At 41.7% G+C, this 22,945-nt stretch overlaps 1 protein-coding gene and 1 long non-coding RNA gene across 2 annotated transcripts; one reads left to right on the plus strand and one right to left on the minus strand.

Moving 5' to 3' along the window:
* Nucleotides 1–695: 695 nt before the first annotated feature.
* Nucleotides 696–4,471, minus strand: IRX5 (iroquois homeobox 5). The gene is made up of 3 exons (XM_039503874.1): nt 3,986–4,471; nt 2,208–2,613; nt 696–1,813 (listed from the first exon to the last, which is right to left on the minus strand). Exons 1-3 carry the CDS (start codon nt 4,244–4,246, stop codon nt 1,032–1,034), a joined length of 1,449 nt encoding a protein of 482 aa, XP_039359808.1. The 5' UTR covers nt 4,247–4,471; the 3' UTR covers nt 696–1,031.
* Nucleotides 4,472–7,924: 3,453 nt separating this feature from the next.
* LOC120384811 lies at nt 7,925–22,765 on the plus strand. The gene is made up of 5 exons (XR_005589122.1): nt 7,925–8,062; nt 9,348–9,406; nt 14,959–15,097; nt 15,329–15,408; nt 22,481–22,765. It is a non-coding gene; the product is annotated as an uncharacterized LOC120384811 (long non-coding RNA).
* Nucleotides 22,766–22,945: the final 180 nt, after the last annotated feature.

Here is a 22,945-nt window from a genome sequence, read left to right on the forward strand (position 1 = left end):
TAAAATCGAACTCATTAGCAAAGTTCACCAGCTGATTACTTTGCATAAAACACGACACTGATTGGAAGTAATTAGGTTAAAAGCTGGTACTGTACTTCGATTTGGTGTTTCTATTCTGTATTTTTATATATATCCTTATTTAATCTCTTACTCATAAATACATCTCGTCTTCATTTTATCTCCTATGCCATCCTTTCATTCTTGGACTATTTCTCCCCTCAAATTAGCCTAAATTACCACAACAAGTAGGCGCTCTTGTTAAAGATCCGCACATTTAGACATCCTCTCTCACTTTGAAAATCAGTTTCAGGTATTTAATGTTCTAAATTAAAACCCACATTTAAACAAACGAGCATTTCAAAAGTTATTTTTGTCACCAGTTATGTATGTATTTTCTCGGTGCAAAAACAAGTGCGTTTGATTCGGTTAAAATCTTCTTTTAATTAAAATATTTGCATTTAACAATGGCGACTGCAGGTTTTTTTTAAATCTAATAAGTATAACCTATTCCTTTATTAATTTATTATACTTTAGCTCACACCCAAGGGGGAAAAAATCAATAGGCGGCAAAAAAATTAAAATAAACTTGTGTGTATATAATATATATATATATATATTTTAAAACTATGAAACAATTCGGGAAAAGACACAAATGTATATATTTATATTACGGAAAAAACAACATTAATGCCTGTACAGGTGTCTTGGTTTCATAAGTTACTTCAAAGATACCGTATTATCAATTTAAATACAAAAAGCTACATTAAATATACAGAATAAGATTTAATACAAATCTTTCTCCTTTTGTGTGTAATTTTTGTTTTGTTTTCAGTTGATTAAGACATTTCTGAGTTCTTTTATACTCAGCCATTTCCTATGAATTATAAACTTTTGACTAGGAGTGTGTCTTTGATTTTGTTTGTTTGTTTGTTTTGTTTTTCTCTTGGTAGTGGAAAAATAACTGCCAAAGCATTAAATAAATTAAAAAAAAACCAAAGTCCCAAGGGGAGTTATCGGAGAAGAAGCCAATATTAAATGTTGGACATACCTTTCTTCAGTTCGTAAGGTGAGTCTTTGCAAAGATCTACTTGGGATTGGCTTCTGATCATTTTAGTTTCTTTAGCCAAGGTTTCTGCTCTGTTTAAAATAGTCTGGTTTAATCCATTGAAATGGCTGCCGGGGGGTCCGGCTGCCGGGCTGGTGCCAGCGTGGCTGTGAAGGTGCCCAAAGGTGCTGTAGTTCGTGTACCCGGGATAAAACGGAGACGCGTAGTAAAGGGGCCGGGAGAGGACGGCGCTGTTAGGAAAAGGGCACTGGGAGGAGGGGGACCGCGACGGGGACTGCGAGGTGCTGCTCCCGGCCAAGGGAGGGCCCTGGGTCGGCCCCGCTCCCGGAGACACCTCGCTGCTGCTCTCTTTCGATTTGTCCGCGGAGGTGGCGATCTCGGCCAGGGACCAGAGTTTGGGTTTGGCGAGGGCAGCCTGCTGCGGCGAGTGGATCACCGACGTGCTGTTGCTGGAGGGGGCGATGGGGTGCAACTCTCCCGGGTGAGGGGCGGCGGCGGCGGCTGCCGAAGGGGGCCGGTACTGGTGCTCCTCGCCGCCCGCCGCCTGCTGCAGGATCCGGCTGGCCGGGCACTGCACCAAGGCCGCAGGGCCGGCCGCTTTGGGGGGGCCCGGCCTCCCCTCCAGCCTCTCCTCCGGAGGCGCTTTACAATCCGAGTCACTCAGGCCGCCCTCGGCCTCCTGGCCCGCCGGGGAGTGGGGCTCCTGCAGCCGCTCGCAGCCCGGGGCTGCCTTCTGCTCTTCTCCGCCTGTGTGCAAAGCGGGGGGCGACAGAAAGTTTGCGAGGGCTCCGGATCCTGAGCCCAATTCCCCCCTCCATCCCCCCAGGAGCAGAGGGCGCAGGGAGGGAGGGAAAGGGGCATCCCCGGGCTGCCCTGTCCCTCTGCGCGCACACACCTCCCCGCAGCTGGCAGGTGACATTCCGCCCTGGCCTCCGAGCTGCGGCTCAGTGGGGCTGGCAGGGGGGAACAGGCCACAAGGGCATGCCCGGCAGAACCCCGCGCTGCCCCGCAGCGATCTCCCCTCGCTCCCCCGAGGCAGCTGGCTGCAGAGACCGCCACGCCGGAACCATCCCCCCAGGCGCCAGCCCCGCTGGGGTCCTGCCCTGGGATGTGCTCGCCCTCTCCCCAATCCCACCCCTACCTGTCTCGGGAGCCTCCGGGTCGCCCTTTTCTTCCAGCTTCTGGGGCTCATCCTCGTCGTTTTTCTCGAGGTCGATATTCTCCTCTTCTTCCTCGTCCTCGCTCCGGTTCCTTGGGGTCCAGGTCATTTTATTCTCCTTCTTGAGCCGCCGGCGGGCGTTGGCGAACCAGGTGGAGACCTGGGTGAGGGTCATTTTGGTGATGATGGCCAGCATGATCTTCTCGCCCTTGGTGGGGTAGGGGTTCTTGCGGTGCTCGTTCAGCCAGGCCTTCAGGGTGGCGGTGGCATCCCGGGTGGCGTTTTTTCGGTAGGCTGGATCTCCATAGGGGTAGGAGCCCAGGGGCGCCGCGTAGGGATGGTACCCCAGGGAACCTGCCATACCTGGTGTGTGGTCGTAGGGTGAGCCCTGGAGAGGGGGTGGGGGGAAGCGGGCACAGAGCAGACAGTGAAATCGCTAGTCAGGGAGCAGCGCAACCGTCACAACACAACCAACAGTGCCACAAGAGCAACACAATGGGGAAAGAGCCCCAACAATTACTCGCTCCCCCAATTAAAGTTCGGAGAACAGGAAAATCCCAGAGGCTGTTCCTAGAGGGGGGCAGTCACGCCTGGGCTCCCCCCTCCCCCAGCTGTTTCAAACAGCAAGGAAAAATGGCCTAGAACTTTTTTTTTTTTTTGGTGCATGTGTCTCTGTATGCAACAGACATACAAAGGCGACGGAGCACATCTGTTCTATCACATCTGTACACGTTAGCCCAAAGGACAGAACTGCGAAGGGCAGAGATTGTTCTTCATTCACCCCCCACCCCCCACCCCAGCAATAGCCAAGTTTCTGACTTGTGAAGAAACGCTAACCTGACAATCCATTTCTGCCCTGACATATTATTGTGCTAAGCAGCGACCAATTGCTTTTCCCACTGTCTAATTGAACATAACCTTTCACACAACCGCCGCACCAGGACGGGTTTTTTTCCGCCATGGAGGCACTCGCTTGAAAAGAGAAAGCAGGAAAACTCTTGCTAAACTCTGCCGAACCCCACGCTGGGTGAGTGGAGATGGGCGACTGTTATTTTTCCAAAGGGCTGCAGGGTTTTTCGCTGCAGCCAGAGACTTGTTCTCGGGGAGAAAGAAAAACAAAACCAGACTCACTTGGTTTTTTCTAAAAAAAAATAAAAAATAAAAAATACCCCAGATGGGCCCCCAAATGAACAAACATTTTCTTCTACGCTGAAAATATATTAAACGGGGGAGCACATGGCCACATCGTACAATTGTTGTTGTTATTATTAATGCTTCCAAATCGGATTGCAGTGATGGGATTACGGCTTTGCAGTATTTGGGAAGCCTAATGAAGGTTGGGCAGAAGAAACTTACATAGGTTGATCAGCCTGATTCCGAGGCTGGGCTGTTGGAGTCATTTTATTTTTTTACAATTGAAAAAAAAATGAGGAGCGGTACCACACAGATCATTAAAAAAAAGACATTAGTCAAAGGGTTTTTTTTTTAATTGTCTGTTTGGTGTGTGCTTCCCCTTGCAAAGCCCTTAATTGAAAACACAATAGTTGCATGAATTATTCCTCTACTACTTCTTTGCTAGAACCCGGCACCCCACCCTCCACAGAGACACTTTTGATCTAGCACCAGTGTAGACAAATACCAAAGAAGTTGCAAGTTGCATTTCCCCCGGCCTCTGCAGCGCTCCCCAGCAGAACCCAACCCACCCCTGCTCCAGCGAGGGCTGGCGAGCCGGGCTTTCTGCCGATCATTGTTGCTCTTACCACGTATGAAGTGAAGGCGGCGGCGGCGGCAGCTGCCGGGTCTGTGCCGTACTGGAGGTGGGAGTTGTAACCCGGAGAAGGGGCGGTAAAAGCGGTAGATCCGGCATAAGGCGAAAAAGCGGAGCCCGAAGAAGATCGCCCGAGTTCATCGGTCCTGGGTCCCGAAATCACGCTGGTACTGTAAGCCGGGCACGAGTAGAGAGCCAAGGAAGCGGAGGGCTGGTACAAGTAACCCTGAGGATACGACATGGCCAAACACATACATATACACGGGGGGCAGCAAAATAGCCAGGCGCTGCCGCTCGCTTTGATTTTTCTAGGTGACTTTTTTTTTGTTGTTTTTTTCAAGCCCTATTGCCAGGTGGGGCAGCTGGCGGATTAGCAGCAGCAGCAGCAGCCCAGCACCTTGCTTCTGGTTCTCGGCTGCTGCAGCCGAGCGCCCCTGTGCTGCTGCTGCTCGCTCCGCTCGCTAGCTAGCAGGGCTGCCTTTTTTTTTTTTTTTTTTTTTTGCCTTTGGACCGAGAGGCTTTTTTCGAGATCTGCTTTTGGCTTTGCGAAAGGTCCTGCCAAGATGCTAAGTTGGAAATTGAGGATTCTGACGCCTTCTACGCGGCGCGGGGGAAGCTCCTCCTTCCCGGGGTGTTGTCAGTGGAAGAAATGGCAGGATCCTGCGGGGCTTGCCACAACCAAACCCAACCAGCAGGAGAGCCTCTCTCTCTCTCTTCCGCAGCTCTTAGGCTCAAGTGCGCCGGCCCCTGGCTGGCAATCACATCCAAGCCATTTAAGATCAGCTCCAACTTTCTTCATTTGCTAAATACTGTGTGGAGCCATCACATTTTCCTCTTGATTTATGGCCGGGCTGCACTAGAATGCAAGCCAATCAGTTTATGAAAAAATATATATTTAATAAGATTTATTATCCATTCTCCCCCTCCCCTCACGCTCTGTCCCCATTCCCTTCCTCCCCTCCTCCCCGACCAGAATATAATTTGATCCGATCCCTTAAAAGGGCCAGGGAAGATGGGGGTGTGAAATAAACTTCCAATTAAAAAAAAAAGAAAAATCTATTTTCAACAGGAAAATTATGTTTAGCGGCTAGGATATATCTATATATATGGCAACACATTATTTATATTTTCTCCCACTCCTGGCTGGTGTTTGTGTGTAGACACACAATATGTAATATCATCTGATGTATATTTGTCTTCCCCCACAGTTTAAAAACGCTTTCAGGCAAGGAGGCTGTTTGCTCATTTCACTTCTGTCAGAGATCGCGCCCCAGAGAAGGTACCTGTTGCAATTTTAAGGGAAATGTGAAATGCTGTCCGGATTTGCAGCCCGAAATGTTGCCCTCGCCCCCCTCCCTAGATAATAAGGGATCAGGGGATATTTCCAAATAAGATGTTTCGGGGTGGGGGGTTGGCGTTTTTTTGATGAATCATTAAGCTGTGACTTCTCATTGTAGGAAAATGTAAGCATTTATTTTCTCAGCACCAGTCCCGGGAGGAGAGGAAGAAGGACAGGGGAGGTAAGAGGGGTGGGGAATGAGAGAGGGGTGGATAGAAACCCTTCAAAATGAGGGTTTACCAGCGGATCTAGAAGAATAAACCAGGTATTTTTTCTCTCTCTCTCTCTGAAACTCATAAAAGGGTAGAAGCGAAAGCAGATTAAAACCATATGAACTGGGATAAATCCCTGCCGATCAGAGGATGTAATCTCTTTTGATTCCACCAGATATATTTCCCAACAGGAACATATCCCGATTTATTCTCTTCTCTCTCACCCCCCCCCCCCCCGCCCAGCTAAGGCAAGCCGCTTTCCCTGCAATTTGTGGGCTCTGCCCTTCACCCATCTTACCAATAACTCCAGCTAAATACACACAGACACGTACGGGGAAGGAGGGGGGATGTCAAGTGCTGCTCTTACCTGGATCGCTTTCAAAGCGCCTGGTGTCTTTCCAAAAGAGGCTGCATTTGAATTATTTACTGGTACATTCTCGTGTTCTAATTACCCTCGGTCCTGTTCCGAGGGTGTCGGCTGGAGAATTTTTTTGCTTAAAATTAGTCGGCTCCTGGAAGATCCAAAGCGGCTGCGATTGGAGTAAGAAATCTCGACTGCCCTTCAGTTTAGTAAATGATCAGCAAAAGTTGCTGCCAGCAATAGCCAGATCTCAGTAAACAAACGGCAGACAAAATGCTGAAGTTTAGCCAACGCGTAAAGTTTAATTCACGCCACGTGCTGAGCAGAGAGGAGTCGTGGATCAGGAAAGTGGAGGTTCACGCGACAGATTTTTACTTCGAAAACCCTGGCTGCTTTAGGGTTGGAAAAAGGAGCAAGGACCGGTGTGTTGGTTTTGCCCATATGTCAACCAAATGTGTTTTCTTTTCTTTCCTTTTGTGTGTGTCTGTGTTAAGGGAAGATATAGCGAAGGTTCCTCTTTATTTATTTGGAAATCTGTTTAGGGTGGGTGGGACAGCGGGACATGTGGCTATGTACCCACTTGTGTTATAGGGGGAGCTGGTAGCGACCCCTATGTTGAGGTTATCTAGCGCTCTGGATGAGAACCCTCTTGTCAAGGTCTTAGACCATAGTTATGCTTACATGCGGTGCGCGTTTAGAAGTAATAGTGCGCGCCCCCAAAACAAGCACCCGTTCTTCCAATAGCAGAGAAGTCAGATTGCTTCTTGCTCTGCCATACAATGCCTGCCTCCCCCATTTCCAACTAAATGGGATTGACAGAATGTGTCACCAGCAAAAGGTTTCAAGCCCCAGCAGATCCCGCTGAAGTCGCGGAGGGAACATTACTTTCCCCCAGTTTGTTTTCTTGTGGTGATTAACTCTCTCTGCCGAAGAGAGAGATAGGGGGTGGGGGTTTGACAATCTCTTCCTTCCAGCAAGTCTGGCAAAGGATTCAGATCTCCAGGGATTTTTCTCATTGATTACCTCTCTCTGATCGCTGCTGCTGCTAATGCTCTTTATGAGTTATAAGAAAGTGATTTCTTCACCGAGAAGGGGCCTTTAACACGTGTGGCGTTTTGAAAACTGCTCAAATAAAAACGTGATTAACCAAGAGTATTTTCCAGAGAAGAGAGCAATGAAATGAACATATGCGGCTGCAACATTTTAGGGTAGGGACTTGCCTTCAGCACAGGGAACATCCGCACGAACAGATTATTAGGGAACTAAAAATAAATTTTTGCTATGGTTTTATTATAGTTTCACTGCTGCTCTGAAAATCCTAGTAGTTCTCCTACGCCGTGGCTCCCTCAAACAACACCGGACCATCAACTTTTGTGTGCGTGTGCTCGTGACAATGGCACATATACAGAAATTCGCACCATTGCCACAAGAAAAAGAAATTCCCCTCCGCTTGCGTTTCATCTCCCGCCCTCGCTCTGGCATTCCTACAGCTAAATACCTCTCTGTAAAGAACATTTTCTGTTTAAATGAATGCCCCTGAAAAGCTCTGGGTCAAAGGCTGCAAGCACGATCTTGCGGTGCAGAAGTTTCAAGTGATTTGCAGAAGCCCTGAAAATGTAATCACCCCCTTTCTACACCCTACAGTCCTACACGAACAACGATTGGGGAAGCAATGATTGCCGCTGGCACGAACGTAGATGAAAGGACAGTGAGAGGGAGAGAAAGGAAAGAGGATAAAGAAGGAGTAAAAAGAAAGGCATAAGAAGAGAACGTGAGAAAAAAGAGGAGAGAGAAAAACGAGGACAGAGGGAAAGTAGAAAGGGGAAGAAAACAGGACAGGAGAAAGCAGCGTTCCTCTCTGTATCTGGGCTTGGTCCAGAGGCACCATGAGGGCGGACTACATTTCCCAAGCGCCCCTGTTCCTAGCAGTTCCTCCCTTCCCTAGTCTCAATTGCTGGTTGGTTCCTAGCTTCAGTTTCCTTTTTTCCACGGCCCTCTCATTGGTCCTTCGGGCTGTCACTCTTACTGGAAGGCGGAACGCGGCGTGGTTGCCGGGGAGTCCGGAAGCGGGGCGGGCAGGCGCTACGGGCCAATAGAGACCTGCCCGGCCGCCTGTTTCCGCTGCGGCGCCGGCGCTGCCAGGAACCTGGCCGAGAGGTGAGGAGCCGGGGTTCCTCCCCCGGAGCGACCCGGGCCGGCGGCTCCCGGGCTGTGGGTCCGGCCCCGGCCCCGGGGGGGATCCCCGCGGGCAGCGGCCCCTGGGCTGTCCCCCCTGCGTGGGCTGGGGGCGGCCCCGGGCAGCGGGCGTTGGGCTGGGGGATGCAGGGAGCTGCCTAGGGGGGGGCCCTCTCGGTGTGACCGCCCAGGAGCCTGGACTCCGGTTGTTCCTGCAGCCCTTCGGGGTTGCCCTGCCCTGGTGCGCTGGCCATTGTTAGAGCTCAGCCGGGCTCCCGAGGCTCCTTTCCGTCCCCGCGGTGAAGGGTGGGCAAGTGGAGCTTGTACTTAGGCTGGTAAAATTGCACGAGAATTTTTGCAAAACTGATGTCGTGGGTTTTTCAAATCCCACCTCCCAATTGTACCGGGGCAGGGAAGGGATCAGCAGCCACCCCCTTGGGACTGGCAGCCAGTCCTGGGCTAAACATATAGCTTCTGAGAGGGGAAAAAAAGCCCCGTTTCCCCTTGTGGTTCTTTTTATTATTAACTAATAACTTAAACCCACATCTATTAAAGCTTCCAAATTCTTATGCGGACAATCAAAGTACGTCTGTGTTTTGGAGGATTTGAGTCACATCTGTTGTCCTTTTTTGTGCTTGTGCAAAATGTTCTAGTATTCAGGAGCAAATAAACGAGGCACCTATTTGCGTTATGTTTTTGTAAATAATTCATGCAATTATAAAAAATGATTTATTGAAATCCTGCTTAGATTAAATGCATCTCCTGGAATCTCTCAGTCATAATGCTGAGAAGACTGATATCTCTTCTATTCTCTCTCTCTCTCTCTCTCTCTATATATGATTAGTATATAATTGAGTTTTAGCTTGTTTTTTTTCTTTTTTTTCTTGTTCCTTTTTTTTTTAAATTAAGCTGAGCTGTGCATGGTTTCCTTTTTAAACATTCATGTGGGTTTTGCCTGTAGTAACCATGAAGGTTTGTTAAAACCAGGTTCATACACATTCTTACATACTCAATCCACACAGGTGTGCACTTTGATCAGTTTTCAGCTGCACAATGTCACTGGTATTTGTCACTGGGTTAATTTTAGCTATTGCTCTAAAGTGCTCTGTTTTTTTTCCCCTCTCTGGAAAGAGCTTCTGTCATAATCCTCTGACAATACCCCTTGCTCAATGAGTAAGGTATCATCTGGTAAAGTTTTATATGTTTAACATTCGGTTTATATGTGAGTAGAATGAGTAACAGTTCTTCCTTGCCAATTTATTTGTAGAGAGAAGCAGAAGTTTTAACTGCCTTCTTTCCTGTGTATCTGACTTTTTTGAGGAGGAGGTAAGGTTAATGTCATGTAAAATTATCCTCTTAATTTTTGACATTCTGTTAAAGTAACATTTTCCCCCCGAATTGTACTGAGTTTATGCCCAATTTCATGTACTGCAGTATAATACCAGGGTTGATTAATGAAATGTAACGAGAGGGCTTATGCCATCATGAACGTGTCTATCAAACAGACATCCTCACTACATTATTCCTCTATTATATTCTTTGCAGTTTTAAAAGAACTGGAGATAATTCTTCAAGATATTGGAACATTTAGTTTATGGTTCTATTGCTGTGGTTGTCACCTTCACTTATTGTCAAATTTGAGACTCATTTCTTAAGGATGTCTCTATTTTCTGCTTTATTTGCACATTGATAGCTCTGCTGAATTACTAGTCACTTTCCTATGATAGAAGTATATTCAAATGGGAAAGCCTAAGATTAATCTGCTTTACAGGACTGTTCAGCTCTTTGATTCAAGGGAAATACGAAGTTGATTCTAAGGCTATTTTTGTTTAACAATTATATTGACAAACATTGGATTAACTTTTCCCTTAACAGCCGTGATGGTGCATATGCTTCCTCTTTATGCATTTATTGTAATTAGTAGCTTTTGAGTTTATGGGTCTTAGGTAATGATGGGTAGGATTTGCAGGCTTAGTCTGCATCCTTCATTTTATTTAAATTGAGAATTTAAAACTACCTGTATAGATAATCAAAACTGTTCTTTTGTGTGTGACATGTAGTCTGAGGGACTGATGCTGCAAACCTTTATAAACTTGACTCCAATGGGATTATTGGCATGAATGAGAGTTTGGAAGATCAGACCTGAAAAGACCGCATAGAACTTTGACACAAATGTAGCAGCAGTTGTATCTATATATTAGTTTCTATACCATGGTTTCATTTGGCTAACTTGATTCAAAATGTGCAAACATATGGTGCACTGCATAAAGCAGTAAATAAAACAAAGTTTATGAATGTGTAATAGGGACTAGCTGTTTTTCTAGAGTGGGGAAAACATTTTGAATAGAGCAGTAAACAGCATACTTCAGAACCATAGCACTAGTAGTTTATAAATACAAATGATGTACTCCGGGGACTTTTTTCAGTATCTGAAGGTAAAAAGTTGGAATCTTGGATGATATATGTCTTAACTGACTTACTCTAATAGTTACTTTCAGTTTGAACTTTAAAATCCAACGCTCCTATTTCTATTACAGTCTTTAAAGATTTAATCATTCTTGAATGTGTGCTTGTGTATGTGTGTGAAGAGAGTGAGCTAAAACTACCGTGAGGAAAGGCAACAGATTGGTTCTGTCATATGATTTTGTTGGTTTTTTGAGTGTACTTAAAAGATTATGATTGATAAAGCTGTCTTGCCAAAGAATGCCGACACAGGTGTTCATCATTATCTTAATTAAGATCCTGAGAAAATGTCATCTTTTGGCGTGAATTATGAAAGGGGATGTAATTTTGATTCTTTTTTTTGCAGGGGTGGAGGAAGAGGGAAAACTCCAATGTTTATAAAACCTTTTATGATATTTCTATACCAGATTATTAGACTTTACGTGCTCACGGACTAACTACACAATAAAATCTTGATGAGCAAATTGCTACTGGGAGGATATAACTACAGAACATCAAAGGGAAAGAAGGCTTTTTTACAAGCATATTCATTTATTGAATCTAAACTTCAAAATTTAACAAGCAAGAAAATACTAGGAAATTTATTTCTCTGGGTGAGAGAGGATGGTAAGGGAGGAAAAAATGTATAAAAATAATAATTAAAAAAAAAGTATTGGGACTTCCAGATAATATCCCTCCCTTTATTTAAAAAAAATAGGTTTGCTGTGATTTTAAAATGTTTATTTAAAAAAATAGGCATGATGAGGGGGTGAGGGTCAGAGAAAAACCTATCATTCTAACTTTCAAAATTCCATGGAAATGAAATTGATTAGTGCAGAAAAGTGAGAAATTATGCTCTGCTACTTTAAATCAATATGTTATTAGCTGAGCGATAACCAAAATAATGCACAAAAAACATTGGCAGAAGTTGCAGCAGAAAAAGTAAAGAGTGCTTACTCATAAGTAGTTTTTCCTCATGTGAGTAGTTCTGACTTCCAAAGGATAACTTACATGAGTAAGGCTTGCAGAATCTGTACTTAAGGCTGAAACTATCTGTGCTAAATGGTTTGTTATACATAAGGGTTCTGTAGGATGTGTCCCTAGCTCCTTCAATATTATTCTTCCTGAATTGACTTGGTCTGAAAATCCACTTGTTAATTCACTCTGTTGCTCATAATCATGGAAATTTAAGAGTCAGTTCATAGGAAATGGAAGCCTTGACCAGTTTCTGCCTGTCTCATGCCTAACTTTCAGGTATTATGTAGTTCAAAACGTCTCTTTTCCCCCTCCCCCCACATCAGCAATATTTTGTACATCAACTTTTTGTCTCATAGGAAAAATATGGTGATATAAATTTTAGTAACCTTTGATTAACTCATGTAACCTCTAATTTTACAGTGTACAGGACAAAACCATATATTTATTTTAAATGCTTTGAGCATATTCTCCTTTATTCTGGGGCTAAAATTGCATTTATATAACTAGAAATATCTTGATATTATGTGTGAACTTGGAACTTTTTGTTTTCTTGTATAGTCACATAGCACCATTTATGTTAATTATCTGCTTAAATTTGTTGGCTTATATATAGACAAAGTTTAATATATCTTGAGAGATTATTTTTCTTTCCATATATGCATTTAACTCCTGCATGTATGGAGAGAACTTCCCCTAATGGTAATATTAAACATGAGTGAATTTTTTTGACTTTCTAAGTAAATAGGTTTCTGCATTTAGACTGAGCCCCTAATCTAATTTCAGTTCAGTTTGTATTTTGAAAGAGGATGTGCAATGCTGTTTGCTAGTCTTTGTGTTAAAATTCGAAGGACAGCTGAGCACCAGTGACTCCTGTTGACTCTAATGACTTCTAGCTGGAGTCACAGGTACTTAATATCTCTCAGGATTGAGCCAAACTTTCTCTTAAACTATACCCATACAGTTCAACTGGCGTCACTGAGGATTCATGGGTGTAATTGAGGGCAGAATCTGGTCCTGAGTGAATGTGTGTGTGTGTAATAGATGTCTGATTTAAAGAATTTGATCTTACAACCACTTTTTGAACATTACATTGTTATTATTTTACTTTCATTGTGATTTTCTTTCATATTTATCTACCTTATTTTATTGAAATGTAATAGTGAGTACCTGTTTGTGTGGAAGGTCAACTATATCTCTTGCCTAGAAACTTCAGGGAGACATTATTAGTTTCAAACACAAAAAAAAAAAAAAAAAAAAAAAAAAAGAGTTCATCAGCTGTTAATTCCTTATTTTTTAACACTGATTGTAACCAATAGGCAGTCATCAGTTCTTGCAGTTGTTTCTTGCACATTAACTGTAATGTATGTGTTCATCTGATATCTTCATTTGTTGCTATAATAGTACTTGTCTTACAAAGAAAAGCTAGCTAAGTGAGTCATGTCAAGGTGACTATAACAGATCCAGGTATGAATTTCTCTTTTCTGCATAAAAAGATTACAGCTGATGATTCTCACTCCTTCTGCCCCTCTTCCTCCCCCCCCCCCCAGCAGTTCATTTTCTTCCTGGGTTCCACTTTCTCATAAGTGCAATATTCAGCTTCTCCCATTGATAAGCATGTAACTTCTACAGTGGGCATTCCTGTCACAGGTAGTGAATCCTGAGATTACTTCTGAAGTATTCTCTCTTGGCATCTACAAAACTCGTCTCTCTACTCTTCACGCTATATTCTTTATAGACTAACGCATAGTGTAGTATTTGGGTATTCTGTTTCCAGTTACACTGTGTTAGTTTCCCCAGATCTTCTTTCATATCCTATAACAAGGTAGCAAGATCCAGATTGCCGTGTGCTGGGATGTAACAGCTACAGAAATGGCAGCTACTGTAAAGCCAAGAACTAACATTTTAGCTAGCACAATAAATAAAATGAGTTGTGACTCTTGCTGTATTGGAGTTGCACTAAATAATGCTACAGTGCAGTTTATGACTGGTTTCAATGGATAATATGCAGCTATAAAACCTGTTTGAAGTTTTTATTAAGAATACTCTGTCATTCTTAAAAAAAAAAAAAAAAAAAAAAAAAAAGATGCCTAGCACTTCTTTATAATAACTGTGCAGGAATGACTTCATTTATGCCGACTTCCTGTTTGTTACAGGGAAGAACCTTCTTTATCTCTCTGAGATGCTGTTTACTTTAGATAACTTGTGAGTCTCTTTGGAAGGAGACAACTCAATCAGTTTGAGATTTTGAAACTTACTTTGTTTTTCTTATCTGCTTTTCAATGGATAGCTCAGCAACTAGCTCAATTTAAATTATTTAAAGCAAGAAGTTCAGACACTTTGTGGTATAGCTTGTTCCATTAGCTCTTTGATTAAACCTTAACCACCACCAGGAGACCAGGTTTCAATAATATGAGATTCAGAAACTCCTAGATAGTGTTGCAATTAACTGTTTTGGGAGACATCTGTGAGAGGCTGTTGGGTAGCTAACTGGGGACTGTGCATTCTATTTCTGGCGCCACCATTGACACATCACATGACTTTGAATTGGTCCTTTAATCTCTTTACCTCAGTTTTACAAAGTTTTACATTCACAAAGAATGTGAAGTTCTTTAAAATCTTCAAATCCGAGTTGCTACCATACAGAAATGCATATTTGTTAGACCACCTCTTTTTACTGAGCAAATGCTATATTTGTGGCTAATACTGATGCAGGAATAAAGCCAGGTGTAATTCCAAGACTCAAAGTATATGAATACAAGTTTAACACCAAAATAGGTGATGTGATTTAGCCCCCATCCCCATATGCACCACACGTATATTGTGCTGTTTAACAGAGGATGCCCAGTCCTATATATTTACTAATGAAATGTTGTGGTATCTTACACTGTGCATCTTTGGATGTGAAAGCAAACTAAATAAACGGAAAATAGGTGAAGAGACTGGAATATGCATTGTTTGCATACATGTATTGTATTACCAAGGGAAATAGCGTTATTTTAATTGGCAACAAGATTACCCTTTCCCCTCCCATCCCCTCCAAAAAATCTGTTCTCCAGCTCGGTAGAGTGCAGACAGGAGTAAAAGCAGCAAGATCCCCAACAGGAAAGTTGACTCCAGCAGTCCATCCTACCAAGGGTGTCTGAATATAGGAAGAGGCCCCACACAAAGCCAGAATGCGTGCTTGCCTTGCGGCTGTCTTTAATCCTATTAAATCTTATTTAAAAAATAATGGTAAGTGGTTTTTTTTGTGCACATAATATTCACATAAATAAGATTTGTCCATCACACTGGTACTTTTTGCTATTGGTGCCAGGTTACCTCTCACTTTCATATAATACAAAGTAAGTTAATATCTTCTGATTGCAGAAAGTTTGAATTGATTGGGGTTTGCATTAATAGTGATGTGTAGAGGAGGTAACTCTTATTTTTGGTAAGTTAACAACATTTTTCTTTTTCAGACAAGCAAAGTGAGACTGATCTGAGGAAGACTGAAGAATGGAGAAACGGTTTTGGAGGGAGCTAGTTAAGCCATATCTGTTCCAGAGATGTTTTCTTCTTCACTCCCCAATACCAGAGAGATTTCATAAGATTCAATAGGTAGGGCACTGCTAACATGACCATTTTTTAGACCTCTTTTACTACATAACTGTGATAGTAGTGTACTATCAGTAATATTCCCAGAGCAGCTGAGGTTGCTTTTAAAATGTGTATTTGTACTGATCTCCATGATGTCTGAAAATCAGAATTACAAGTAAACTAAATAGATGAAGAATTTGAGTGGTGAAGGAAAAACTAATCTGTAAATAAAACTGCTGTTTTCTCTTCTAGACCTTCCATTGGTGATGTTTCCTCCCTGTGCCAAGGGGGGATATGAAGAAGAAAATGATCACTGGATTCAAAAGATGGAGGTAATTCTTCTTCCCTATCGAATGACTTCATTTTTCCTCTCTCTGTCCCCCACGCTATCCCAAGCCTTTGTAATATCTTAAGATCTTGTCCTGCAGAGAACAGCATCTGTGGTGCTGGCCCATGGAAGCCCTATAAACATCCCAGGCTATGCAGCACCGTACGCTGTGCGCGCACTCTCTCTCTCTCTCTCTCTCTCTCGGGTTTACTCCAGCTAAGGAGCAGTTATGTAATGCCAAGCATTATGCAACGTCCTGTGATCTCTCCCTTTCCAAGGATAGGATCTTTTGAACCCTTCCAACTGTAGCTTCTGGGAATCTGTACAGGGAAAAATATTGTAAAATGTATTGTAGGGAAGAATCTTGTATTGTCAGATGTGACTGGGTGACCTAATAATGACAAAAACAACAAGGAGTCCGGTGGCACCTAATAAATCTGTTGGTTTTTAAGGTGCCACCGGATGCCTTGTTGTTTTTGTGGATACAGACCATAACACAGCTACCCCATGATACCCAATAATGACAGTAATTAGTATTTAGTTTTTGTTTAGCCAAATGCTATATTTTTGGTTTTTGTTTGAGAGAAATAAGAATCTGGTAACGTTAACATGGTTAAAGTGAATTATGTGCTAATAAGCCCTATATGTGGAGATTCTTAGTGAATTAGTTTCTTAATCTTTAGACTCCAAAGCAAAATTTGCCTTGAGCAAGTGGGAATTCTGTCTGGGCAAGGTTCCTGTTTACTGCAACTAATCTCCAATCCCTCCATTAACGTCCACATAAGTGTCTCAAACATTTCAGCATGTCAGGAAATGAAGCCTTTAGAAGAGGAGAATGAATGAGCAAATAATTTGTCAGATATTAGCTTCACTCTGTAAAATAGGTTAGTTTAGTTTACACACAAATGATTCACACTTACAAAGATCAGTTTATAGCTCTTTGACTGCATAGTAGTTAATTCTTATGTATAAATTGATCAAATATAATTCCATATATAGTAATCTCTGAATGCAATATCAATATATATTTCTATTTAATTTATGCAGGTTATTACTTTTTTGGTATGCTACATCGATTAACCACACTAAAGTTGAGTTGTATACTTACTCTATTTCAACTTTAAATTTTCATTAGCTGGTGGACAGACACTGAAAATTATTGTTCATAAAGAAATACAGGTGCTATGTATAATTTTCCTTTCTAATTCTCTAATGAACCACCTTGAGAGAGTGAAATTGAAGACAAGGAAATTTTTTTGGCAATACTATTGGCTAAATACTAATAGCCAATTTTGTTGGTTTATGTTAAAAAACCAGTTTCAGTTCCTTTTAATACTCATTTGATCTTCAGAGGCTAATTTACAGTGAATATGTGGAAGATCAACATTGATTAGCTCAGAGTTTCTGTATGGAGGCAAGCCTAGCTCTTCTATCTGTGAAATTTACTAATGCAGCAACCATTTAAATTAAATGTTTGCTTACATAATAGCAATGGAATTTTCTCCTCCTCTTCCTTCTGGTTTTGTCCAACTGGATGTTCTGAGTGGCAGTTGCAGCGACTGCTAAGTGTTTAAATGATGACACCATTATGTGAAGTGATTTTGAAATGAGAGATTCCAGCCAAGAATTACATCTGCTCTCATCTCCTTCAAATCATACTCTCTGGCTGTGCAGATTATGATTGATTTGTTTGTGACAGATTGCAGGAAACAGTCATTGATTTTTCAATATTTTACCTTAAAATTATTTACAGTTGTAACCATGGGGAGGTATTTCCATAGGCTGTCAGCCCCTGAAAGACTGGGATAATATTCCCTGCTCCCTGACAAGACAAATTACCTGTAATGAGTGCAGTAGCTGAAGGGTATACTTTTATTTTAAAATATGTCAATAACCCCAGTGACTAAACGAATATTGATTCAGCATAATGAAGCCTGAGTAATGTGAAAATGAGCTCTTCAAGGAGCACGGTAAAGACTTTCTTTTTAGCTTGTAGCGAGCAGCTTTCGTTCTTTACGTTGGCTGGTTGAAAATGGACGGTCTTATAAACTCATTCTTAAACAGTAATAAAATGCAGCCTAACATAACTGAAGAAATCTTTTTACCAACTCCTGTTGTTCTATTTAAAGAATACAGCAGATCAGACAATTGTTTTTGAATGCCTATTATGGAGAGAGGTAGAAAAACTATAAATATCAATGTCTTTTGCAAAAACATTATTCAGCTAGCCTAGTGACATTCTTTAATGTGGTCCACAAATATAAGCATGGACACATGTAATTTTAATTTGATCTTTCCTTATCTCCCTGGACATACTGATGTTTATTCTGTAAGCTGAATCCTTTAACAACTTAAAAAGATGGTTTTATGAGCCTCTGTTCAATGTCATAAATCTTAGTTACCATGAAGAATGTTTTTTGTACCTTGTAGCTTTACATGCCTCTTACCAAATGAGAATCTTCAATTGATATTTCTTTTAAATTAATGTAATTTATGCAGTATTATAGGTGTGCTTAGCATCTTATAGTCATGTGAGACTTGATCCCTGCCATAAAGACCTTTAGGTGCAGTTTTTTGTATTACAGTTTGTGTTGAACCTACGATGGAATGATTTTTTTAATAAATATCCAATTTACATTTGAGTATATGTACTGTGTGTGGAAGGGTGAGTAACAGGGTGTATATACGTGCAAGTAATTCGTGTGTATATAGGGCTTCACTTGTATCAATGTGGGTGTGTATCATGTTTAGGATAATTACAAATAATATTGTGTTTAGGATCATCTAGTGAATCTGTAACTGTGGGCTTATAGATAATGTCTCAATAAATGCAAATTGCAGTTTAGTTCAATTAGTGTGTCAAACTCTTGGCAGGAAGATGTTTGCCTATCTTTATGAAGGTGAAAGAAAATTCTTCCAGTATTGCAGAAGACAATTTGATAATCTCTTGGGGTTAAATGGCAGTCATGGAATATGAGGTGCACATTCCATTTTTGGTTTCACTCAGCAAATTGAAGCAGGATGTGATACAAATTACATCTGTTAGTTTGCTAGGGGCTGAGCTTGTGCTTGGAAACTTGACTGTCTGACAAAATAGTTGAGAGGTGGTAAATACAATTGTAAAAGCAGAATGACCGTAAAAGTCAAGAGAATCTGGAACTGAGACCATGGCTGGACTATTTGACCTCAGATTGCCCTGGGAGTGTTTTTTATGCTGTCTCAAATTCTCTCCGTGATCTGCTTAGCCACATCATCCTTTTCTGAATGACACTGCATGAGCTCTGTCCACCACCTCCAGGAGGGGGCATGGCAAAGAGGAAGTTTCTCCATTCGGAAATAAACAAATGTGTGCTCTGCCTAAAAGTCTGTGTGGCCTGTTTCAAGGTAGACAGTAGCTCTGGCCCTGTTGCCTATACCCAAGATAGACCCACTCGGCTAATGCCTGGTTACCTGGAACTCTGGTGGCGAACATTATATGTGGACCTGGCCTAAAGACACTGGGTCCATATTGCCATGGGGACCGTAACTGGAGAGCAGGTGGCTTGAGACCATCCAGCATCTTTGCCTACTTCATGGTGTTTATGCTAGAGACTTGGTTCTTGTAGATGATGTCCAAGTACTTGATCTACATCTCCTTTTCAGTATGATACTTACATGACCTCCAGGTGATCGACGGCAATGTTTTTTCTTAATCTGATCAGCTAGAGCTCTGTCAGCATTTTAGGACCTAAAATGCAGTTGATTTTATATTGCACTCCTAAGTTTCAGCTCAGCTTTGTGAGAGCTAAACTTAAGAAAAGGTAGAAGAACAAAGCAGTGCACATGGGACAAAACCCTGAGAAAGGAAGAAAAAAGGTGAGAAGTAGTAGTAGAAAGAGGTGTAGGGGTGTTTCTTTGTTTTGCCTGTCAATGGTCAGTAGCAAAGAAGGAAGGAAACTAGGCAAGGGAATTGTCTCTATGTAAGCACCTAAGTTTGTTCATCTTGAGGTTCATTTAGGGGCTGATCAGTGGAAAGATTCTATTTGTTTCAATGGGTGTTGGTTCAGACCCTTAGTGTGCTTTTCATAACTGGAAGGTTCTGAGATGCTACAGTGGTGAGCATGGTATCAGGCCGTAGAGAAACATTACCTGCCTCCAAAACGTGCTTAATTTCTAGATTCTTCATCAGTCTTTTTTCAAGTTACTTGAAGTTATCTAGGAGGAGAGGTGCCCTTCAAAACCAACTTACTTTTGGGCTTAATAAACCAAGCTGTATACTAAGATAGTTGGCACTCATGCACAAGGCTTTTGGCTAGCTACTTAACCAAACTGCCCAGTTGAGTGTTTTTTTGTTTTTGTTTTTTTTTTGAGAGTACATGGATATAAAACTCACGAGGCGTTCTTGGAATGGTTGTGTATCTAGTTGAAATACAGGCTGTGGTTTCATCCAATGCTTGCATCCAAATGTGACAATCTATATTTGCAAATCTAAATGGAAAACATGGCCACTTGCATTTCTTTGAGTATGGTCTTGCTCAACTTTCATTGCCCAATTTGTCTCTTGCCATCCACCCACAAAAAAAAATTCGATACTTATGCAATAACAACACAGATCCCAGAAATCAAAAAAAGCAATTTTATTATGAAAATAAAAGTTAAAAAATATAAACTATAGCTGCCTCATGGTGGGCTCATATGAGAGGGGAGAAGTATAGACATACCCCCAATTAATAAAAATGCACACTAGACACATGGGCTGTATTTCCTCGGTCTCTAAGTTCAAAGAAGAGTGATATATGCTGTAAAAGTTTTTCCATTTAACTAGTTAGAAGTACAGGCTCCAGGCTACTATGATAAAGCACATGTGAAAAATGGATCCGCTTTCCATCAAGAACCATAGCCCCCAAATCCACTCTAGCCTCCCTCCTACCCCCGCCAATCTATGTAGTGTCTGCTGTCGTTGAAACATTCTCTTGTGTACAGCAGTCCTATACATATAGGACCTTCTTGCCCAGGATAGGAACTCACTTGATTTCTACCTTCAGAATACCTGCATGCTGGGGAGGGAGAAAAAGGGGAAGGAGTAAGGAGAAGAGGGAAGGCTGGTTTCTTTGGGAGAGGAGGAGAAAGCACAGTTTAAAAAAAAAATCACAACAAGCAAAAGTAAATGTATAGTTTCTAAATAACTTTGCCCTGGATGTGATATCTTGTGGCTTTCATCTAATCAGACCTTCAGCCCGAAGCGGTTTGGAGAGCTCATTTTTTATGCAGCAGCACCAGGCTATACAGATTCATTGTGCGCTCCTGGGCCAGGGTTTGCATCATCTCATCTCATACTGTTTTGTGGTGCCATATGTGCATGGGACAGGAGAGGTCATGCTTTCTATGTAAGCAATATACCTTTCACCAAATTGTATATTGTATTTGGTAATTAAGGGCTAATGGTTGATAGCGGATGAATCTAAAAATTCATTGATTAAATCTCTTCCTGAAATGTAAGGCAGTGTACAAAGGTTAATGTCTGCTTCACTCTGAAACACGGGAAATGACCTTAAAAGAATACACCAAAGGTCCATGAGGGTCAAAGATTCCAACCTGACCATACTGGCCAAAAGTTCATGAAAGGCTTATTACATGAATGTCTAAGATTAGGGAAATAGGGTAGCTATAGGAGAGAAGCAGAGAAACTACACTTGAATTGATTTGTAAGTATTTTGCCTTTTTAAATGCTTGGGAAGAAGATGATGGAGTGCACTTCTCTTCTCTTTAAAGACCCACCCGGTTGTTCCTTTTTTCTTTTTTGTAAAAGAAAATGTAACTTTTTTACGTAAAGCTTCATTCCCAAAGTAAAATGTCCTTGGGCTGGTGGCAACAGCTGGAGCTGCATGCTTCATGAATAATTCAGAAACAAGGGTAGCTTTTTTTTATCTTCTGCATCTTTACTATGTGCACTCATTTAATTTTAGATATGGTAAACTTTTCATTCATTTGCTTTGTTGGTTGCACTGACCTGTCATATTTATTTTGATGTCCCTCTTAAGGACCATATGCTCCTTCTCTTAGTTAAGCGGCTCTCTGTGAAAGAGGATGTAATTGCTACCCAAAAAGGCAACTAACTTCCTACCTGGATGAAGATCATTTCTCCCTATATCCACATAAATAGATATGCTGCTGGAAGGCAGCAGCAGAAACCCTACACATTGGGTCAACACAGTGAATAAATAGGTGCATGGTCTAGTGGAAGGTGGGAGAAATGATGATGAAATCCATTTGCTTTGTGGTGGTCTCTCATGCCTTCCTCAAACTTCAACTGGCATTAACTTGCAATATATGTGAGGAGACCGCAGAGTGCGGAAGATGGCAACAGTCACAACAGAATGCAAGCAGATCTTAGCATTGAAGTAAAATAGCAGCCATGATGGTGATGCCCCATGAAAATTGCAATATGATAGTGATATTAGTCATTTTGTGTGCTTGAAAGTGAGGTGGTAGTGCATCAGATCTTCTAGGGATGCACTGCAGTTTTCCTAGTTATGCAAGGTTCAAGTCTTCTCTTTGACCGTTCCTTGTCCTCCTTTCCTCAGAGATATGTTGCTTGAACATATGATGATGTATAGGCTGATCTTTTTGGAGGACTTGCTGCATTAGTTCTCCACCTCTCTTGTTCTGTGATAAACCTTAGCCCATCTCATCTGCACTCCTATTTGTGAGGAGGGAGGATATTTTTCTCTAAGAGAAACATAATAGTGTGGTGGTCAAGTATGTCCAGTAAGTAATATAGTATATGTTAACATGTAATCTCTGATTTCTGTCCACTAATATGCTGATTTATATTAGCAATTTATAGTAGGTCGTTAATAGGAATATGTCAACTTTACCTTTTTATAGGAGCTGTTAACCTGATAGGATGCAATCACTACAAAATTTTCATGGCATAAGAGGTAATATAACAGTGAGCAGTGATTTGTATGAAGCCGGTTGTGCATTGTGTTGATGCTGGTAGCAGAAGGAACCTAATTAAGTGCCATTAGTGAAATACAATAGCTAGAAGCGGTGGATGGAAATGATAACTGTATGTAAAATTGTTTCTTTTCTAGATCCTGCCATCAATGACTGAGCTTCCCTGAAATCTTCCTTATCAGTTACTGCCAAGATGAGAAGGATAACAGAAAGGAGGAGTTTTAAGTGGTTTAAATAATAGTTAATTTCACCTATTTATCAAATGACAGTCATTCTTAAAAGTCTTCAATTGTACAAAAGGACACTTTTTTTGGAAACTGTTTTTGTAAAATTTACTATTTTGTAAACAAAGTCACTGTTTTTTTAATGTGTATATAAAATGAATGATATGGTCATCGTGATAAACTTGTCTAAAACTTTTATTTTTGGAATTTTAAGCTGTGTACTCTACTCATTTGTTAGAATGGGTGGGGAATGTCACATGAGGAAGTGTTTCTTGCGAGAGTCCTCTTATGCAACAGAATACTTACTCTTGACACTCATAATTATCTAAATTACTGTTGCCTCAGCCTCCTGCAACAATAAATTGCAGACCTTTCTTT

Source organism: Mauremys reevesii, linkage group 16, assembly GCF_016161935.1.
Source record: "Mauremys reevesii isolate NIE-2019 linkage group 16, ASM1616193v1, whole genome shotgun sequence".
NCBI classification, from domain to species: domain Eukaryota; kingdom Metazoa; phylum Chordata; order Testudines; family Geoemydidae; genus Mauremys; species Mauremys reevesii.